At 34.1% G+C, this 22,211-nt stretch overlaps 1 protein-coding gene across 1 annotated transcript in view; it reads right to left on the bottom strand.

The window, feature by feature from the left end:
• Nucleotides 1-1,474: 1,474 nt before the first annotated feature.
• LOC106466189 overlaps nucleotides 1,475-22,211 on the bottom strand; it is a 33,443-nt gene continuing 12,706 nt past the window's right edge. Inside the window, exons 10-15 of the mRNA XM_022394148.1 lie at nucleotides 17,171-17,316; nucleotides 16,106-16,202; nucleotides 15,416-15,563; nucleotides 13,994-14,228; nucleotides 7,320-7,453; nucleotides 1,475-4,328 (exon numbers count right to left, since the gene is read on the bottom strand). Of these exons, the coding sequence (XP_022249856.1) occupies nucleotides 4,140-4,328; nucleotides 7,320-7,453; nucleotides 13,994-14,228; nucleotides 15,416-15,563; nucleotides 16,106-16,202; nucleotides 17,171-17,316 (949 nt within the window). The 3' untranslated portion in view covers nucleotides 1,475-4,139. The remainder of the gene's footprint in view (nucleotides 4,329-7,319; nucleotides 7,454-13,993; nucleotides 14,229-15,415; nucleotides 15,564-16,105; nucleotides 16,203-17,170; nucleotides 17,317-22,211) is intronic.

The following is a 22,211-nucleotide window of genomic DNA, read 5'->3' on the forward strand; positions in this document are numbered from 1 at the left end:
CTTGTTTCAAACTTTGTATGCAAAGTTACAAACATTGAGGGCTATCTGTGCATAGCTGCCCCCAATTTTTATTTAAACAGCATCTACCACCTACCCTTGGGTTACTCTTATCTAACCGAATAGTGGCATAATACGATGGCATATCATATGTTTTGTTAACCCTTGCTACTTTCAAATTTTCAGCATGTTTCAGGGTATATTCTTAATATAGAACATTAGTCAAGGGAACTACTAAGTTTGTCGTCTCTTGATTATTCGTGAGACTGCCTGAATCACTAAGGTCGTGGTTTGTGTTTTCTTCTCCTCCTCCTCCCACCTTTAGAAGGGGCCAACATAGTATGAACTGTATTATGAATATAAGCAGTGGTTTGTTCTATTGGCAAACCCTGGAATTGCCTGGGGATATAATTCGCCGTTGTTGTGGCCCTCAGTCTCGTGAATAGCACGTAGCCTGGGACATCTTTGTATCTATTTTTTGTTTTTCTTGCTTATTTAAAGTATAGTATTTATTTTTTTTTTGCTAGACTCCTAATATAGATTCGCATTAAGACCAAGGCTTATAGAGAAATAAACAGAGAAACAGGTTATTGAGTTTTTTGTTTGAAATCGAGGTCCTTCAGACTCACAGATTGTGTTTATCTCAGCTTTGACTCTAACATAATAAAGGTATGATGGTGAGAGAGCATCATTAAAGTTATCTCTCCCACTCTCCAGTCGACACACACTACGAGCACTTGTTCCAGTGTTTATAGTTGAATTTCAAATATCCATCCTCCTTAAAAGGGTATGTGAAACTTTTTATTATTTTATAAAAAGTGTATCCTTGTTTGTAATCAGTATCTATAAGACACAATCTTAATATTTAACATTTAGCTCAATAACTCCATGCAAAATTCTGTACATTTAGTTTTTTGTGTTTTTTTTAAATTGATAACAATAATTCTGTTTGTACACAATTTATGGTTTCGCCTTAGCACAGATTAAGTCATTTATAGTTAATCATTTTAAATCTTTATAAACAAGCTCATGATTTCAAGTGAAAAATCCGTCACGTTAATAAAAACTTATTTTTTACCTGGTTTTAAAGTTTCTTGCTATTACTTTTTTTATCTCAGTCTAAAGATAATATGTATCAGATAAAATATTACAAGTCACAGAATCGTAAGCTCTGTTGGTAAAGATGAACCTGGCATGAAACCATGATACATCTGTTTGATTACAAAGTTTCATTTCTAACAATTAAAAAAGTGAATGAAACAAAATAATCAGAGAAATTCTAATTGTTAACTAAAACTTGTTTGTAAAATAATGATAATTTCACGAATTAACTAGAGAATTCTGTTAGATCTGTTAGTATTTTAAAGGTTGTTCCATTTCAGAAGAGAAAGTATATTGTTTGAGATAGAACGTTTCCTACTTATGGTGATCTTGGATAAACGTTTATCAAAATTTAAAAACAAAAAAAAAACACAAGTTTTAAAATATCTAATTTTATTTATCTGGAAAACACAGGTGCCAGTTTTTTTTCTATCATCTACATAGATTAAGAACTAAGAATTTCTTAGTTTCTAATAGACTAAGTTTCTTACAGACATGATAAATGTATAACGAAAAAACATGCAGGGCAACGTAACAAAATCCACAGGTATTTTATTGTTTTAATTTATATTTCACTCAGTGTCAAAGTTATAAAAAATGTAGTATTTACTGCTAAAACATGCGATGGAGAAGAAATATAACCTTACTTAAATCAAACACGTTGCTGCCTCTTTACCCCATGTTTTTATATTATCGTTACATAATTTTTGATAATATAATCTTACAGTTCTGTCCCCTGGTGTTAAGTTAGCTATATTCTTATTGTGTAGCAAATAAACACGTAAAGTTTTATTATCTATTTTACCAAATATTTTTTTGTGCACTATGCAATCATCGTCGAATATTTTTACAATTTTGTTGATATTTATTTTTAAAAGGAAACAAATTAAAATTTTCTGTAGCCTTTATGAACTTAAGCCTGCAATCTATTATTTCGGTATAGTGAAATTAAGTAATCAAAGTTTTAAAATCAAGAATTTAAACTGAACGTATTTAGACTATCTCGTTACATACAGAAACACAAATTGATTGATACTGGTGTATTACTTACATTATTGCAAGCAAGTCTTAATCTAATTTTAAGATACTTTATTAGCACACGCTGCCTATCTGTACCTGTCAAAAATCATGTAGACAAATAATGTACATAATTTTCTCTTCTTAGATCTAATTAAACTTCAAAAAATGACTTATACAACCTAATTTAGTAGAGCATTATATATTTTTAAGTCTTGAATAATTTGCTCATAATGAGACCAGATAAAGCATTAACACGTTAAAGTAAAAAAAAAGGGCAAATTTTGAACACAGTCCAACGCTGTAGCAGTTGGCAAAATTACTCTTGTACAATGTGCTTTGCGGAGAATCAAAGATGAAAATACCTTATATCTATTCTAACTCTTCTTGCAACATATAAATGTTTATATAATATATTTCAATATCTAATGTCTTATTTTAAAATAGACAAAGAATGTATCGTATGTAGAATTAACAAACTTTTTTTAAAATTTGTTACAATTCGCCAGTGGTTGAGAATTGGACCTTTACATTTATATTAAGAGATAAGGAACAAAACTTGACTTATAGAAACTATTTAGCTTGTTTGTATGTTTGTAAGCACAAAACCACGCAATGAGCTGTCTGCGTTTTTCCCACCGCGGGTTTTGAAATCCGAGTTTTAGAGTTATAAGCCCTTAGTCTTACTTTTTTTTTTTAAATTCAAAAACATCTAAAATGAGCTAGAAAAAAATATATAATTTAAAAACAACGTTTCGCCTTAGTCTTACTACTGAGTCACTGGGGTCACTATATACCTAACAATTACTATGTTTAGTCCTATCCAGCTTTCGTGAGTGCTATTTCGAAACCAAGTTTGAAAAATCAAATAAATATTATATTGTAAAATTTAGTCAAAATCATGAACTCAAACTAGAAATGGTCTTTAAGTTGTCGACTTCAAATCAAAACATTTTCACATCAGTTGTAAATAGAAAGGTTAGGCTTAGTATTTTATTGTAAACCATACTACATCTCTTGATTGTCGATATATGAACATTCACATTTTAAGAGTCATTGAATCCGAGTTTGAAGGTTTTATTTTTACGATGCCATACGAAGATGCTGGATAGGATAAATTTACAGAGGTTTATTAATCGCAAGTTTTCAATTAATAAAATAATAATTGCATCACGCCTTTTATACTGTTATATCTAAACAACCCAACGTTTATCTCTTTGAATACATAGAAATGCCCCAGAACCTTTCCATCTAGACTTACAACCGACTAACGACTTATTTCTTCAATTAACACATAGATTAAACAAAGGGAGATTTTCCAGGTTAGTTCGAATATTAGACATAACATATTTTGCATCATTTATGATTTTCCCTACAATACAAAACTTTCACTTTGTATTGTACAACTTTTATTGGTCTATTTCATTGTGGTGAAAATATGTTATAATTCTGGAAGACAATATAAACCATCGAAACTTTTAAAATCATGCCTATTTTATTGAGTTTTCATACACCTTCCCAACTTTATGATGTATTACAACTAAAACTCCATTAGGATAGACACTATTATAAATAAACGTGATAAATCTCCTTGTGTGATATTCACTTACATCTTAAAGGTAGTAAAGAATATTAAACAGTCTAATTTTTAACGTATTCCATATTCTGTTAATTTCGATAATTAAATTTATTTTACTCCAGCCGATCACTGATGAAGATAACTTAGTAAGAGTAGCTCTAATAGATACTTTAATTAAAAACCAAACTACCAAGGTTGTTAGAATTTTGTAAGCAATAATTAAATGAAGCAGAAATAACATTTTGGATTTAAAAAAAACAATTAATAACGAAGTATCTATATTTTCCTAATTTAAAAGTGGAAAATGTTGACCGTTATAGTTTAAGACTAACAATTACACGACTACAACATACCACAGTCTCTAGAAGTATTTATTTATAAAGTCAAGGTAATTCTAGCCAAATTGTAAGTAACATTGTATTATTGATAACAATCGTGCAGATACTCAAGAATTAACGTCTTTCTCGGGTTTCATGTTGCCCAAGTTTGATATTTTCATGCTGCGTGATCTCTCGAACAGCGAGGGATCTGTATAGATGGGTTCACTGGGGTCTTCAAATCTAGGTGCTTGGAACTGAGACACATACAGATTAGCAGTACTAGGTGACATGCTGTCAGCATCTGATTGTTTCAGCTATGAGAAAATTAACAAACAATTTATTAAAATGTGTACGTACTCTTCACTGCACAATGTTTTACATGTATAACTCTGGAAAACCGGATCATGATTTGTTAGGTACGAAGAAAGTTTGAATAAATACTCTATAGGAGATCACTTTTCTAAAGTATTGTCGGTAATCCTATAGAATTATGGTTATGGTGCTCGACTCCCAAGATGCTAGTCGCGGGTTCAAATCCCCGTCCCTCGTATAGCTTTGCGCGAAATTTAAAACAAACCAATCTTGTGAAATTAAACATTTTCCCTCTAGAATTCATTTTAATTAAATTTCAAAGTTAAGATATTTCTTTAAAGTATTTAGTACTTTAAGTGTTTTTATCTAATTTTAAAGTGTTTCATAAATGATGCCTAGAACTGATGCTAAAAAATATTGAAACAAGTTAATTACAGAATTGTTTATTTGTTCGGTCATTTTGAATTTCGCGCAAAGCTACACAGGGCTATCTGCGCAAGCCGTCCCTAATTTAGCAGTGTAAGACTAGAGGGACGGCAGCTAGTCATCATCACCCACTGCCAATTCTTGGGCTACTCTTTTACCAACGAAGTTAACCGTCACATTATGACGCCCCCACGGTTGAAAGGGCGAGCATATTTGGTGGGACAGAGATTCGAACCCGCAGATTACGAGTCGAGCGTCCTAACCATTTGGCCATATCAGGCTATTACAGAATTATGAACTTAATAAAAATAAAATGAATTTTTGTATCAGTCATTAGAATACAAATATTGATTTTATTCTAAGTAGTATCTCATGATGATTAAAATTAGTTGTCATGCAATTTGATTGTAATTAGTAGCTTATAGGGAGTCTTTTTTTCAGTTACAGGAGAGATTTAACTAAGTGATCCTATAAAGCTAGTACTCCAAATTACACACCTTAAAAAAACTAACCCTGATTACTAAAAATTAACAGTTTTTGCAATGAGTTTGTCGTAGTTGTGAACTCGGCAACTACACAATAAGCGCCAAACATAACAACATCTGTACGTTTCTCAAATACATCATTTATTCGCGACCATGGTTTCGCCAGTAAAGGCATCATCAGATACAGACTTTACTGGCGAAAACCATGGTCGTGAATAAATGATGTATTTGTGAAACATAATCTTTTTTGTTTTTCCTCCATTCTGTAATTATGGAGTTTCACCAAGTACCGACGGTTTCAAGTATCAATTATATATAACAGCATCTCGTGTAGGAGAGACCTAAACTCTCAGAAGGAACTTTTTTTCAAAGACACCATCAATTTCTGCACTTAGCCTACATTAGACGAAAAACATATCACAAGTTAAGCTGAAACTCATTTACAGACAATGAAAACTATAACCCTATGCCGAAACAACAAAGGATTTGCAGTGATACGTTTTTATGCTATTACAATAATACTGATAATAATTTAAATCACATCAACCTTTACTGGTCCAAATTAATCTTAATATGATCTTGTATTAAACACACGTCATACACTGCTAGCTAAGACGTTTTACACCCTAAATTTGTAACATAAAGCGTTATTGACCTATTGTAATATAGACCAACAATGTAATTCAATTGCATATAAGGTTTTGGTTTGTTTTGAATTTCACGCAAAGGTACACGAGGGTTATCTGAGCTAGCCGTCCCTAATTTAGCAGTGAGAAACTAGAGGGAAAGCAGCTAATCAACAACAGTCACCGCCAGCTCTTGGTCTACGCTTTTAACAACGAATAATGGGATTGACCATCACTTTATAACGTCCTAATGGCTGAAAAAACGAGCATGTTTAGTGTGACGAGGATTTGAACCCGCTACCCGCAGATTGCGATTCGAGCTCCCTAATCACCAGGCCATGTCAGGCCTGATATATAGGAATCTGTTTCATACCGATAAAAAACTAATTGAGCATGAGTTTCTTGTTGAAACCCACTTTTATTTTATCTTAGTAAGGAGAACGTTTCGACCATCCGTGTACTGCCCTCGTTATGTGCAGAGTTCAATGGCGTTGTGTCCATAGGCCACGGGGGGAGCACGCCCTCAATGCTTTTCACACACTGTTGTAATAATACTCAATCTATGTATAAATATTTTATTAAATATGCCCAAAATACTTGTCTGTATATGAAATCAATAAGTTAATCAAAATAACAGCGGAAATCTAATAATAGGGAAAGTAAAAAGCACCCCACTTATTCATTATGATGAAGAACCCACTTGAAGTAAATATATATATATAGTAGAGACGGCTGGTACGAGTATTAAAAACTTTTATTTAAAAACACAAAACAAGTAACAACGTTTCGAGCTCTTTAGGTCATCATCAGGTTAAGAATGATAATGACCTAAGGAGGTTCGCAACGTTGTTACTTGTTTTCTGTTTTTAAATAAATGTTTTTATTACCCCCTATCAGCCGTCTCATCAATATATATTCATATATATTCCACTTATTTTTATCTGTATGATCGTTATTATAAACTCACTTTTAATAACAAAAGTACTTGATAGTCTGAGTGTGCTAATTCCCCTCCTTGTAAACTATTAAAAGAGTTTCATGTGAGAATAGATGTTTAAAAAAAACATTAATAGTAATTTATACCAGGCCGTGTAAATTTAATATATGAAAGGACTTAGAATGGTGTTCAAAACGAGAGGTGAGGTAAGGTAATATTAAAAATACAAGATAACACCCTATGTGTATTAAATAGAAGGTTGAAAATGTAGCATATCAAACTATTACCCGTGGACTGTTCTTGGCTTCTGTCTTGAGTTGGATAGCATTTTAGGTTCTATGTTGAGACAGAATCAGTCCATTAAAAAAATCAAACCCAACAGTTACTTGTACCATTTTTACCTCGGTGTTACTCAAAACCGAAGGAGAGAAATATAATCATGTATTGATCTGAATGATCGAATATTCAAGTAACGATTTCCCACACACATACATGGAAAACGAGTCACGAGTCACTTACCACAAGTCTAGCTTTTCGGACGTAATAGGTAGCGGCTACTGCTACTCCTATCACAAGGCAAATAAGTAACGTTACTACAGCTATCAGAGTGTAGTAACCTGCTTGTGCTACACATACTGTAGGAGTTTCATATACTGTAAGAAAAATTCACATGTCACATGATTAAATATATTTTGTTGTTCTTAACACCACATAAAGTTATTGACATTTAATTATTCAATTTAAAGAAATATATCTTTATAAATATATAATATGCAACTACACACGAATGACTGAAAATCTTTGTTCTTTGTTTATTGTAATATATATGGGATTCATTCGTTTATTGATTCGTAGTAACCCAGATATGAGAGACAAAGGCTACCCTTAGTTCAATTAGTCGACTCTTATATTGTATGGAACATTTGTGTCCTTTTTAAGTCACCATATATAAACCAAAATAAATTTAGGTTACTGAATAGTGATTTAAAAAACAAACATAAATATGATATATACATCAACATTATAACAGGCCTAACTGTATTTGTTTAGTTTGCTGACCTAAGCTGTGCTGATGAGCTTTGAATAGACAAAAATGCAGTCCACAGCAGAGATTACAGCCAATCTAGGAATGTATCAGACCTCTACGTCAGAGATTCTCTTTTCAATTGTACATTAGGCGAAAAAGAAATGAAATCTGTAGCCTATATTTTTAGTTTATAAGCGTTATAAACCAACATTTTCATATATTTAGTAGCTATCTGCAAATTAATTATTCTTATAAAGAAATACACTAGCGAAGGAAGATCAAATTTTGGTGCCCGAGACCAGAAAGTAGTCTGATTAATTACAAAGAAAGGCAGGTAATCTGTGAAGGAAAAAATCGCTATTGACATGTCAAATTTGAAACCATGTGGTGCTAGAAGGTGTAATAGACTAAGTGGGTAAGTCCCACCTACAATCTCCTTGTGTCATAACAGCATCCAGCGCTTTTTCATCTGTGACAGAGCTAAAGGGAAGGTTAGTAGACAAGGTGAGACTAATGGATGCTGCTTCTCACCTACTGTTTAAAGGTTTATTTTAATGCTCAATTTCGAAGTATTGGGGTATTATGAGACGTGGTAGATCATAGACAATATACAACCTGTTGAAACCTGAACACGAATTTCACGTTGACAAGAAAGCAGAAATCATGATTTAGGGTACTACAAATAGTCAAAGATATCGCTAACTGCGAGAGTACCCAACTGATGAAACAATGCATTCTAATCTTTGTACAAAAGAATGTAAGAAAGATATATTTAATTAGCTATGTTCATTAACAAGTTTGTTTTTAGTTTCGCTCTAATTGGGTAGATTGTTCTGATTGTAAGTTAATATTCAATACACGAACTTGTCACACTCGATGCTGTCAAGCACTTCATGCACGATGAAGAAGTTAGCAAAAGGAACAAAAAAATCAAGAACATTTCAGAAGACCCAGAAGCTCGGGCGCTTTCCAAAAATTGACTATTATATATAAAGTAAATTCAAATGAGGGTCTGAAATACCATCGTAGGAGAATTAAAACTTGACGATACAAGCCTAGGATCTAGTGAGAGAATCCATGAGGCATCACGTGTACAAAAACAAAGCATTTTAATCCTAACACAAACAGCGTAAGCAACGAGTCATCATTTCAAATAACGTTGCGAAATAGAGAGAGCCTAGTCGTAACTACACTGAATCCACTAGCCCGTGGTTCCTGTAGTTTTCGCTACACTAGGCCCACTAGTCTCTGGTTCCTATAGTTGTAACTACAATGAGTCCCACAGCTCATGGTTCCTGTATTTGTAAATACAATGAGTCCACCAGCCCATGGTTCCTGTATTTGTAAGTACAATGAGTCCACCAGCCTATGGTTCCTGTAGTTGTAGCTACAATGAGTCCACCAGCCCATGGTTCCTGTAGTTGTAAGTACAATGAGTCCACCAGCCCATGGTTCCTGTAGTTGTAGCTACAATGAGTCCACCAGCCCATGGTTCCTGTAGTTGTAGAGTTGTAGCTACACTGAGTCTACCAGCCCATGGTTCCTGTAGTTGTAGATTCAATGAGTCCACCAGCCCATTGTTTCTGTAGTTGTAGCAACACTGAGTTCACCAGCCTATGGTTTCTGTTGTTGTAGAGTTGTAGCTACACTGAGTCTACCAGCCCATGGTTTCTGTAGTTGTAGCAACACTGAGTCCACCAGCCTATGGTTCCTGTAGTTGTAGAGTTGTAGCTACACTGAGTCTACCAGCCCATGGTTCCTGTAGTTGTAGCTACAATGAGACCACCAGCCCATGGTTCCTGTAGTTGTAGCTACACTGAGTCCACCACCCCATGGTTTCTGTAGTTGTAGCAACACTGAGTCCACCAGCCTATGGTTCCTGTAGTTGTAGAGTTGTAACTACACTGAGTCTACCAGCCCATGGTTCCTGTAGTTGTAGCTACAATGAGACCATCAGCCTATGGTTCCTGTAGTTGTAGAGTTGTAGCTACACTGAGTCTACCAGCCCATGGTTCCTGTAGTTGTAGAGCTGTAGCTACATTGAGTCCACTAACCCATTGTGCCTGCGCCTGGAAGGGTACAAATTACAGAACAAGAGTATCTCGGCTGCAAATACCTCTAGGCATTGTATTTCAGATAGGTGGATTCCTTTATAAAACTGTTCGGAAAACCTGTCTTCAGTGATGTAGCAGAAAATGGCCAAGATTAAAAACTACTCGATTCTACCTAAGTGGCAGCATGATAAGGAGTCTGGGTGAGTCACACAGGTGGCAGCATGATAGAAAGGCTGCGTGAGTCACGCAGGTGGCAGTGTGATAGGGAGGTTGGGTGAGTCAGACAAGTGGCAATTTGACAGGATGGCTGGGTAAGTCACACAGGTGGCAGTGTGATGGGGAGGCTGAGTGAATCAATCTGTGAGCGCTCAATTTGTCTTCTGACTACCGTGTATATGATTAACTGCTGTCTAGTTATTACAAGTCCATACATATGTATATTTCATATCTTATGAAAGATCCATACACGATTTTATGTATATGACATATTTCCTCCCTAAGTATAATTGGGAGCAGATGACAGGAAGGAAAACATTTAATTTCAGGACTCCTAGAGATAACATAGGGGTTAGTTTCAATAAAAGTGTTGATGTGATTAATCACTCTAGCTGTACAGTGAACAGCAATGAACATGGACGGCTTCAGTGAAAATTTGAAATGTTTTGTGAGGAGGTGCGTGATTGTTCGATCCGGAAAAGCTGGTTGCAATATAAACAGGGGCCATGGACCAAAGGACGACTCGACAAATTTTTGCTCCTAAAGTAGAACAACGTCACTTCTTCCACCTGTTAGTTCATAGTCTTCTCCTGGTGTTGAAGGGACTGCATTTTACACGTTCATGTGAGTGAGAACAAATCACTTACTGAACCAGGTAAGCTGATCTTCAAAGTGAGGACAGTTCCCTCTGTAAGTTGATCTTCAAAGTGAGGACAGTTCCCTATGTAAGTTAATCTTCAAATTGAGGAGAGTTTCCTCTGTGAGCTGCTCTTCAAAGTGAGGACAGTTACCTCTGTAAACTTATCTTTAAAGTGAGGACAGTTCTCTATGTAAGCTGATCTTCAAAATGAGGTCAGTTCCCTCTGTGAGCTGATCTTCAATGTGAGGACAGTTCCCTATGTAAGCTGATCTTCAAAATGAAGTCAGTTCCCTCTTTGAGCTGATCTTCAAAGTGAGGACAGTTCTCTCTATGAGCTGATCTTCAAAATGAGGACAGTTCCCTATGTAAGCTGATCTTCAAAATGAGGACAGTTCCCTATGTAAGCTGATGTTCAAAATGAGGACAGTTCCCTATGTAAGCTGATGTTCAAAATGAGGACAGTTCCCTATGTAAGCTGATGTTCAAAATGAGGACAGTTCCCTATGTAAGCTGATGTTCAAAATGAGGACCGTTCCCTATGTATGTTCCCTATTTAAGTGAGCAGTGATTTCTGATGAATCCTAGTTAAAGTTTGCTATTAAAACCCTTAACAACAATAATAAGTATAATAACTTTCCAACTATATTCACCAAGTCTAGTGGAATGACATGATACTGCAACGATAGGTGGGCTAAGTTGTGAAAGTTATTAATGTTAAGTCACTTTCTAATAAAATAGTTTGAATACTTCTACAAATGAAAAAAGCTATAAATGTGTGTGTGCGATTTGTTTGGAGTAGCTGAGTAAATCCTATTTTATGTTTTACTTAGCCAGTCTACGTGAAGCTGATTTGATGATATTTTCTTTCATTACTTTCATTCTGCATTATTATTGTTAAATGATGTGCTAATGTTGTTTTTGTTGTGTGTTTTTTTTCGGGAGAGGAGGGAAGGGGGGGGTGAAGCTGGTTTATTAATATTCCTTTTATTGCATTTTGCTTTGTTTAGTCATTGTAAAAAGATGTGTTTGTGATTTGTTTTGTTTGTTTTATAGGTTAGGGCTTATGATACTAGTTTTTCTCATGCATATTGTTTTCTCCTGCTTAAATAGATATTCGTAAAATGTTATTTTTTGTTTTTAAAGCTTCTAGTCTAATTGAAATGTTTACAAGATATATTATTCGGCAGAGCTTACTCTAGAAAAATTCTCCCCCTAGAAACAAAACAAATTACCTAGACATAGATATCAACATCATTAATCGCAGATTCAAACTTTAAAATTTTTAATAAAACGGACACTTTCCACCTTGAAGTTATAAACTTTCCATTCCCAAATACCAATATTCCAGTAAGTTATATTACAATGTTTACTACTCTCATCTTACTAGATATAATAGAATTTGTTCATCATTACAATATTTTGTGAATAGAGCTCGATAACTGATTCGCATTTCTTATTATCGAGACTTCTCACTTTTAAAATTAAACAGAATATATTTGATTCTGTGGAAAATTCAAAATATTTGTGTTAAAGACTATAGGCTTAGAAGTTTTACAAACTATCACTTCTATAAAACTTTCACGTCTACCCTTTGATTCCTTAGGATTTTGTGCATTGACCACCACTGATTTTATAAATCGTTAGTTGAAATTGTTTGTTATTAGTTCCGTTTGACATTACTTCACTGATTTAATTATATTAGTACATTTATATTTACTGTCTTTGTCATATTACACCTCGTTCGTTTGTACTACAATGTATTATTGTTGTAGAACTGTCATACAAACATTGGTTTTTTGTTTGTGCGATGGGAAATTTGATGTTATCAATCTGACACGGTTTATACTAAAACAATTAGGTTTAATTGTCACATTTAGGATAGTCTATGACGTTATATAGTTGGGACTCATTATTAATGAGTTTCCTTTGGTAAAGTTTGGTGTTAGAGAGAACAAGCTACGAAACGAACATACATCGAACATGATGGTTCAAGACAAGAACTAGTGTTAGCGGGTTCCCTAAGTAAGATATGCTAATCAGTTTATTTACTGTTGCTTTTATTAGTAGTTTGTATATTGAATGTAATTGTTTTTTATTTTAGTTTATGATTTATTATTAGACCTTTATTATAAAAATTGTTTTGCATTATTAGTTTAGAATTTATATTTAGGTCTAACCCTAATCTCCTAAGCTGGCCGAACCTCGTGAAATAATATTGAGTTTATAGTCGAAAATATTTTTAACGGCGAGGGTATCTAACTTATGAAACAATGCATTCTAATTTTTATAAGTAAAACGTGAGAAAATAATATTTAATTAGCTATATTAATGGCCAAGTTTATTTCGCAATAAGTACATAGATTACTCTGACAGGAAATTATTATTATTATTTAAAATTTGTCTTGGTGACTGAAGATGTTCTCATACGCAATCGTTTTATTCCGCCTATTACTATGAATTTTGAATTAGTCGTGAGTATGACTTTGTTCTGTGAAGTACTGTTTTCGGTAACGATTTGCCATTTTGATTTTCAGTTAACCACGGTGATTCCTGATTTCATGTAATACACCCGTTTGGATACGATGCTAGTTCTGCTGCCTAATTTTCGGTTGTATTCAACTCAAAGTTTTGTTGTAGTTTAAAAAATGTGTTTGAGTGTAGAACTTGGTCATGTATTCAACTTTCCAAAGACTACGTTGTTTTCTTGATTTTAAATTCAAGATTATGTTCTTGTGGTGGTTTTCATAACACAAGTAGCCTATGAGGATCCCAGCTTTTCTGGCATTTAGTTTAAAGCATAAACCCACATTAAAAAATAATAATAATGCATTGTCCCCGCTGCGATGGCTGGAATAGACTTATCCACGTTCGGTGCCTATGGCTAAACGACTACGTCGGAGGCCTTTTAGGTTCAGTTATAGCTATCCATAATATAAAACTGCTGCACAGAGAGAGAAAAAACAATCAGCAGAGCCCATGCTTGTTATAAAACAACTTTTGGTCGAATAGCGGGATGTACTATAACATTTATAACGCTTTCAAAGCTTAAAATGAGAAATGTTCAGAAGCATATCGTGGCTCGAACCTTGGACCTTTTGACCCATAGCCTGTATCCTAAACACTACGCCTAGACCTGTTCATGTGCTGTTGGACTTTAGCTAAAATTATAAAACGTCTATTTTCATGGTAAATTGGAGACGTTCTATCGTTTCACTGGTAGCGCACCTTAAACAAAGAAATATATATTTAAACTTACCTGCAAAGGGACCTTCAGAAGGTATGTCAGATCGTGACAAATACACTTTTAGAAGTTCATGTACCTCTTCTTTTGTTTCCTCATCAGTACCGTTAGACGGCGTTGCTATTGTACTAGACTGGGCTACACGGATAGGTAAGGCTGAGCCAGCAGATGTTGTTTCATTCGAAGCTGCCCTCTTTCGGCGTCCCCATGACGGAAAAGTGCCGGGTCTGCTTAGGTCACTGCATATGGTCTGTACAGAATATACAATTACACTCTGTATGTAACAGAAAAAGCACTTCTTATATTAGGGATAACCGAACCAACGGACAATTAGCATTAATGAAAGCTAGCGAAGTGAAAACATTTAGCAACGATATCTATTAAATAAAGAGTAGAATTAATTACGTTAAACTGTCCCAAAAATAGGAATGTTTCGAACCTGCACTTTAAATAACACTGTAGTCCTAGTTCTAAACATGTGCGCGTCTATCAAGTTAACAAAGATAAAAGTGTGAGTTGTTATTCATTACGATATTTCTTAAAACTTACCAAACTTATCAATCCATACCCATATGTCTATGATATACCAATTGTGCAAATGTATTCAAGCAACTGCCAACATTACAAAAACAATTTTGAAACCATACTTTAAGTTATGAATTTTATCATAATAATCAAAAAATATATTTAGGTCAGATATATTGATGTTGAATAATACTATCACTCTCGGTGCGTTAGCAGTAAGTTTTCAGGCTCATGACGTTAAAATTTAGGGTTTGATTATCCGCGTTCGGAAGAGCACGCATGTCCTATTGTGTAACTTTGCGCTAAAAAAATAACACCGTAAGAAATATTGAAAGTTATAAGTTTAATGGAAAAACACAGACTGAATGTGGCAAGAATTGCGTATGATAAAGTATTTGTTGGCCAAATAACGTTTTATTTTTCTGAGTTATTATATCACAACTTTTTTCTACTTTGTGTACGAAGGCTACTAATCTAAAGATTACACAGTGACGTATCTACCTCATGATCTAACGAAACGTTCTAAATCTATCGTTAGATAATTTCGCGGACTCTGTGCAAGCAAGTTTGACGCGCTTTCTAACTGTTATGGCAAATAACAATTGATTAACTGCACGTGAGATATTTGAATGCGGTAAAAAAAGAAACTTGTAAGAAATCGTAGTACATAAAATAAATAAATTATAAACAAGTGTGACATCTCAGCAAAATAGGCAATTGTAAAGTAATTATAATTTTTAAGAGTGTAGTAAATATTAAAATATTTAATATTATTAAATAAATAATTTGGCAACAGCGTGAGAGGGCAGAACACACACTTTCAAACGTAGTCAACAGGATTGTTGATCAGTGAATACCAAGCATTTTCATAAAAGGAAATACTGTTGTATATTGTATAGTTCGAAATCTTACCGGTTCACAGGGTCCACGACATGTACGAACTGTTGCCTGGAACACCAGCAAATTGGAATCAGGAATCTTGAATGCGTAAAATTCAGCTTCTAGAGCGCCCTCTGGTGTTCGATGTAACTCGGGAAATACGTAAAGGTCAATAGGGCAGCTTAAAGTAACCCATACAAATGCATAAGAATAATTGATTAGTAATCCGAAAACAAAGACTCCTGTAAACGATCGCTTTGAATTATTTCTACTGTACTAGAACATATTCTAAAAAAACCACCAAAGTTTTCAAGAGAACAATTATCCTTAGAACGCCAATAAAACAATGTCTTAATAACCTGTAAGAAGACCAAATGGAGTTACGATAAATAACATTTTTTGTCTAATTTTCTGTGTTACTGTATTTTAAAGGATGTACAATATTTACCACATATTTAGAGGTGTGAACACTATATTGACACCAAGTTCACGAAACTTAGGTTATAATAAAATTCAATTTAATCGCAACACAAATTCAATAAGTAAACAGTCAAAACACAGAATGATAAAGAAATACAAGTTTCGAAAAATCTTAAGTTTACAAGACCTTAACCTTAGTTTTTGACTTTACTGTTTAATTCAACTTTCTCTGAATTACAACCACTATTATGAAATAATTGAATAAAGAAACATGAAGGGATAGGGGAAAATGACATATATTACCCCCTTGAATCGATCAATTGCACTTCTCTTCCGGAATAGGGATCTTTGGCGATGACATTGGTTGCGAAGATGTCACCAGTAAAGAAATCGTACCTGTCTGCCAGAATATCATTAAAAGAATATTAAAATCACGTCACAGTTGTCCTCTTCTATGAATCCATAAATAAAACTAGTATTTCAGAGGTATCTCTTACATAACACAAGATGTTATTCTTGGTACCAGAACTCACCTGAAATGGACCTGTGGCAACCCATAGCACGCACTGCTAGAAACGTATTATAATGGCGTAAAATGCCTAAGATAAGAAAGCAGTGACGCTTTCTAAGCCTTTCACACACGATATAAATTCGAAGTTCTATTCAGCTGGAGAATAACACCCACGATAAAGAACAAACATATAAGTAATTTTAAAAAGCTTTAAAGATTATAGCTTTTTCATAAGTTAATGTTGTGTGAAATGGTTGCTAATTTTCAGTTAATTTCATTTGTTGTATTTTTTAAAGATATCACAACTTTAAAAGCGCATAATAATTTATTAAAACGGCAATGGGCTTGTTGGATGATTCTACATATTTTGGCAGTCAATACTACTCCGCCATCTTCAGGAAAAGCCACGAGGTAACAAGAAGAGAGAGAAGCTTATATGACTGCAGACAGTTCTATAGGTAGATACAACTCGTCATAAATTATCATACAAAACCTTGACCCGTGGCGCTACCAGTACTAGAAAACTAGATTTTGAATAATGACTCTGGTTCAGGTATTACGGACCAATAAAGTGGGTCGGGTTTGTCACATGTTCAACTAATAAGGATTCATTATTTTTATTTCTCTATCGCAGTTTTCCCATAACTATATTACTTCTACTTTATAATAGTTGTTATTCCATTTACAATTGTAAAGCTCACCAAAGATGTATATAGAGATATTAATGATTATATTATCATAAAATCTTGCAACTGTTCTGAAAAGAGCTTTGCGATAAAAAGTGAAAGGGTAACTTACAAGCATAAGTAAATTAAACAATAAAGTTATAATTTTAAATTGTATTTTTTTAAACTTACACTGTCCTCGAGCTTCGAGCCTAAAAGTAAGCAAATCTCCCACTGCGATGGTGTTTGTTGGAGTGCCACGATACAGTATTCGCAAGACAACACTAGAGGTCAGGATATTCTGAGCTGGCAGGTGCTCAATCTGCGTTGGATAGCGTCTAAAAATTTCGACGTAGAAAAAGGAACCACATATCAGGTATTATAGCCTTTAATATACACCGGTATAATCTGATTGATGTTTTTAATATATTTATCTAGCTTTTATATACTCCACTACATTGATGAAATTTTGTGACCAACATAATATTAATGTCTGCAAAGTTTTAGTATCATTTTTATCATTTTCCGAAGATAAAAAAAAATAAAGTGAAATTATTAAACAATACTCTGTCGCTATCGTCTCATCTGGAACAGACAAGTCTAGACCAACTCATCTGAACTAAGACTAGTTTCGAGTAATTTAACTTCCTAGATCACTACTAAGCAATTCATCTACATTCAAATTAAACCAGTTCAAGACTAGTTTTGACCAAATCATCTAACTTACAACAGTTTTGACCACCTAATTTGAGTTTTAGACTAGTTTTGACTTTCAACTCGCTTATCTTGATGCTAACAGTTTTATACAACCCATCTGCATATGAATTTGACAAGAATCAACCAATCCATCCGGCATAAGACTAGATTTGACTGGTTCATTTACATTAGACCAGTTTCGACCATCTTATTGGAATTGAGACTCATCTTGATTAGACCAGTTTTAAACAACTCATCTACATGTAAATTAGACCATATTCAACCAACTTATCTGAATTAGACCTATTTCGACTAATTCAACTGAATTAGACTAGTTTCACTCTATTCGTATGGATTAAGGTTAGTACCAACTAACTCATTTTATTTACACTAATTTCAACCAAATCATTTAAATCTAATCTAGTTTCGACTAACTCATCTGCATTACACTAGTTATGACCAGTTCATCTTAATTAAGAATAATTTTAACTAATATGTCCTGAAGAAACCAGTTTCCAAAAACTAATCTAAGTTAGACCATCAACTCGATCTGAATTAGACCTGTTTCGTCCATTTCATCTAAATCAAATTAATTTAGACGATCCCATCAGGACTAGACCACCTTTGAACCTCTGAATTATACCATATTTAACTAACGCACCGGAATTATTGGCTCTCTTGAATTGAATAGTTTTGATCAAATCAGCCAAGTAAAACTAGTTTCGCTTAATACGGCTAATTTAGATTACTTTGACCAAAGCGTCTGAATTAGGCCAGTTACGCCCAAAAGAAATTGATCAAACTAGTTTTAACCATCTCATCTAGATTAAACCTGTATCAAAGAATAATGTTCTTTACTTGACCTATAACAGGCGAAAGCATATTAACTCATAACATTATTTTCATTTGACCTCTGAGTCTCTTGTTCGACTAACGGTAAGAAAAGACAGTCCTAACAACACTTTGTAAACGTCTTTTGTTTCGGCCGACCACAGGTTAGAGGTACTATTTCCCGACACTAGTAGAACCTAGAATAGCGGACCAAACCAAAATATCGAACAAATCTTGTATCAAATTGTTCCTCATCAGATGATAGCAAAGTATCTCTGTAAAACTGTTTTTAAAATGTTTTAAATCCTAATTTAAGAAAATCTTTCATATGGATCGGTCTTAACAAATTAAAAACTAAGGAGGAAAACATAATAACAAAACGAGCCTGAACAGCAGAAATAATAATAAAAAAAAAAATTCGGGTGAATTTATTATTAACCCTGAAGTCACGACTTAGAGAGGCGAAAAATTCTAAAACATTGTGATAAATTTTCACATCATCCGCTCTGGATCTAAAGAGTCCAAAACTGAAACCAAATTTGATACAACTTCCAAATTGGTTATCAAAGTTAACCTATTTTAATAAAGGTTGATTGCTAATTGCAACGTAAGTTTGGCCAGAAGCTTACAATAATCAGTGCAAACAATAATCAGAAGTATTTGAAAAAGAGCAGTAACATACAAAGTACATAAGCTGGTCCTTACAAAATGTTTTATCAAATGGAATAATGGATGAGCTTCAAGTTGGATTACTAATTATAATAGTGCTTGTTACTATTGATTGGTTCTTATAATTCAGGTATAATAACAAATCAATTGTAACGTCTTCCTGGTTGTTTCCAAGATAACTATTTTAGTTTCACTTGCGAATTGGTTGGCAATCCATCCATCATGCATTGTGCCATCATAAATTTTCTTTGAATTTCTGTCACGCAAAATGAGGCTTTATTTTTGGTTCAGCATCAGGTATGCAGGTAATTATTTGCTCATGCTGAGAATCCATTCCAGTTCTCCCTCATTGAACAATAGTTTGGGTTTTCAGGTAACCTAATAACTGTCCTATCCATTGTCAGGTTTCAGATTACTTGGAAACCCAAGTAACCCAGTAACTACTATATTTCTTATTGTTTTTCAAGCTTTCTTGGGAACCCAGGTAGCCCAATAAATGGCCCTATATCTTGTCGTATTTTAAGCTTACTTAGAAACCCAGGAAACCCAATAATGGTCCTATATCTTGTCGTATTTCAAGCTTACTTGAGAACCCACGTAACCCAGTAATGGTCCTATAGCTTGGTGGATTTTAAACTCACTTGGTGAATAATATCTGTCTGGGTATCTCATCAAGAGTTGTTCCAACATAATGTCAACTAAAAACTTCTCTAATGACTGTTTGCTTCCTGCTCAAAAACACATATTCATTATTTCGTCACAATAGTTGCAAATATATTTTACCCCATCAATTATTCCATGCTTGGAGCGAAAATCCATCCAATGTTGAACACTGTAGTCATTATATAATACAGATCTTGCTTTATATCTACAATGTTTAAAGCTTTGAGTGCAAGAAATGTACAGTACAGCAATTTAACTTGTAGTGATAGCATGTCTTTTCTTTTATGTTTCTGATCCCTCGATTCTTTGGAGTTAGTATTTTCAATATGGTATTTCCAGCTTCTAAGAATATTTAAGTATTAAATAAGAAAATTCTACGAGAACAATACTTTTAGAAAGCAACGAGACGTCCACAAGTTTTCTTTATTTTATTACTACTCTCTTCATCATTATGCTCGTCTTCAGCAAAAACTTTTTGCATATTTCTATTGGATCTTGTAACGTCTTCTCTTGGACATCCTACATTCACATTACTTGTCCTATTCTTTGCAGTCGATATGTGAAAAAGAAAAACATTGAAATGTGGGAATGGTGTACAAGAATTTTCCTACATCTTGTTAGTCATCTATTCTTTGTTTCGAATTTATTTAGGTAAATCAATATTAGATCATTCAGTTGACCAATATACTTATTCAATTTACTTCGAAACATGACTTCGAACATGTTTTACATCCATGCTCTATCGATCTTTACAAGCTGAGCAACCCGAATTGGGACTCCGCCATTTGATTAAATGCATTAACAAGCTGATGTGTAATATTTACATTGTTATCAATATTTATCAAACTACGAATCCACTCGTACACCCACACACAGAGTCATAGAGATTTGCCTTACTGGGTTTCAGCATGAATAACTCAGATAATTCAAATTCGAGTTGTATATGAAAGAAATTCGAGCGAAAAAAAATCTGCTTGCTCATATAATGTTTTGCATTATCGTTTTCTGACAAAACAGTTTTAATGTGAGGTGATTCAAGTTTTAAATGCATCAAAATGGGCTCTATTAAAAAACAATGCAAAGATATATTGGTCGTTGCTATTCATTAAGGTACAGCCCCCCCCCCCCAAGTGGCCCAGCGGAATGTCTGCGGACTTACAACTCCAGAAACCGGGTTTCGGTGCCCGTGCTGGGCAGAGCACAGATTGCCAAATATGTGGCATTGTGCTTAACTTGAAACAAGCAACCAATTAAGGTACATGTTGTGGTGTTCAGTTTTATTCCAGCTTCTTCGTTACGATAATGAAACTGTATCGTTGTTTAATAACAACTTATCCCTTAACCCATACAACTTTACATTTCTTTTTCTCTCGAACATCTAGCTTGGAATTTCATACTCAATTGGATAACAACAACAGCCATATGGGAAGTATTCTTTTTTACACTTTGCTTCAAGCTTTTTATACATTTCTAATATCATCCTTTATTGGTTAACAACCCTAAATCTGTGTCCCTTGAAGAGCTTCATTTTCGCCCATATATTAAAGAAAATAGTTGCAGTTGATCCATAAATGCTGTATATGTTAATAATATTAGTGATGAGTTTGAAACAAGAATTGCCACCAAAGCAATCTGTATTCTTGTGACTATATGTATTCATGTTTGGTTTTCAAAGAGCATCCTTAATGCAAGACACTGTTCAAGTTTTAAATGGCCATTGATGATATATTTTACAAACTTCTGGCAATACGCAGTTCTTTTCAAAATGTTCTTGTTATAGTCCTACAGCAAACTGGTAATCTGGTTAATTGAAATTAACATCGGATTTTATCCCAAATAGTAAAATGCTCCGTGCTCTTTACATATGAGTCCAAGTTTGAAGTGTTCAGCAACAATAGATAACAGCTTATTCGAAGGAGGTATCATAGTCAATGTACAACATCTACATTGAAATATAGTGAGGGGATCAGTACAAGTTTGGGCTGATTTCAGCCAATGGTGTCTATGATTTACCCACAAATGATGGCACCCTGACAGCTGGGTATCCAGTAAATGATAGCACAGCAGTAAGGAGGCTACAGCTTGGCCTGCGTAAAGTCCCAACATAAATATTCTTGAGGCTACATGGCTTATTTATAGAAAAATAAAGAGGTCAAAAGATGACCAAACAGTCTTAGTAAACTGCGAAGAGAAAGAGATGATATTTGGAACAATGTTCCACAATCATACATTGACAAACTGATGGCAGCATGAGAACAAGTTGCAATGCTTTGTGTAAATCAAAAGGTTCCCATACAAAATACCAGTGAGTGTCTTGTATAATTTATTCACTTTTCTTTTGTGTTTTCTGTGACAATGTTTATATCTATATAAA

This window comes from Limulus polyphemus, unplaced genomic scaffold, assembly GCF_000517525.1.
Source record: "Limulus polyphemus unplaced genomic scaffold, Limulus_polyphemus-2.1.2 Scaffold2182, whole genome shotgun sequence".
Classification (NCBI taxonomy): Eukaryota; Metazoa; Arthropoda; class Merostomata; order Xiphosura; family Limulidae; genus Limulus; species Limulus polyphemus.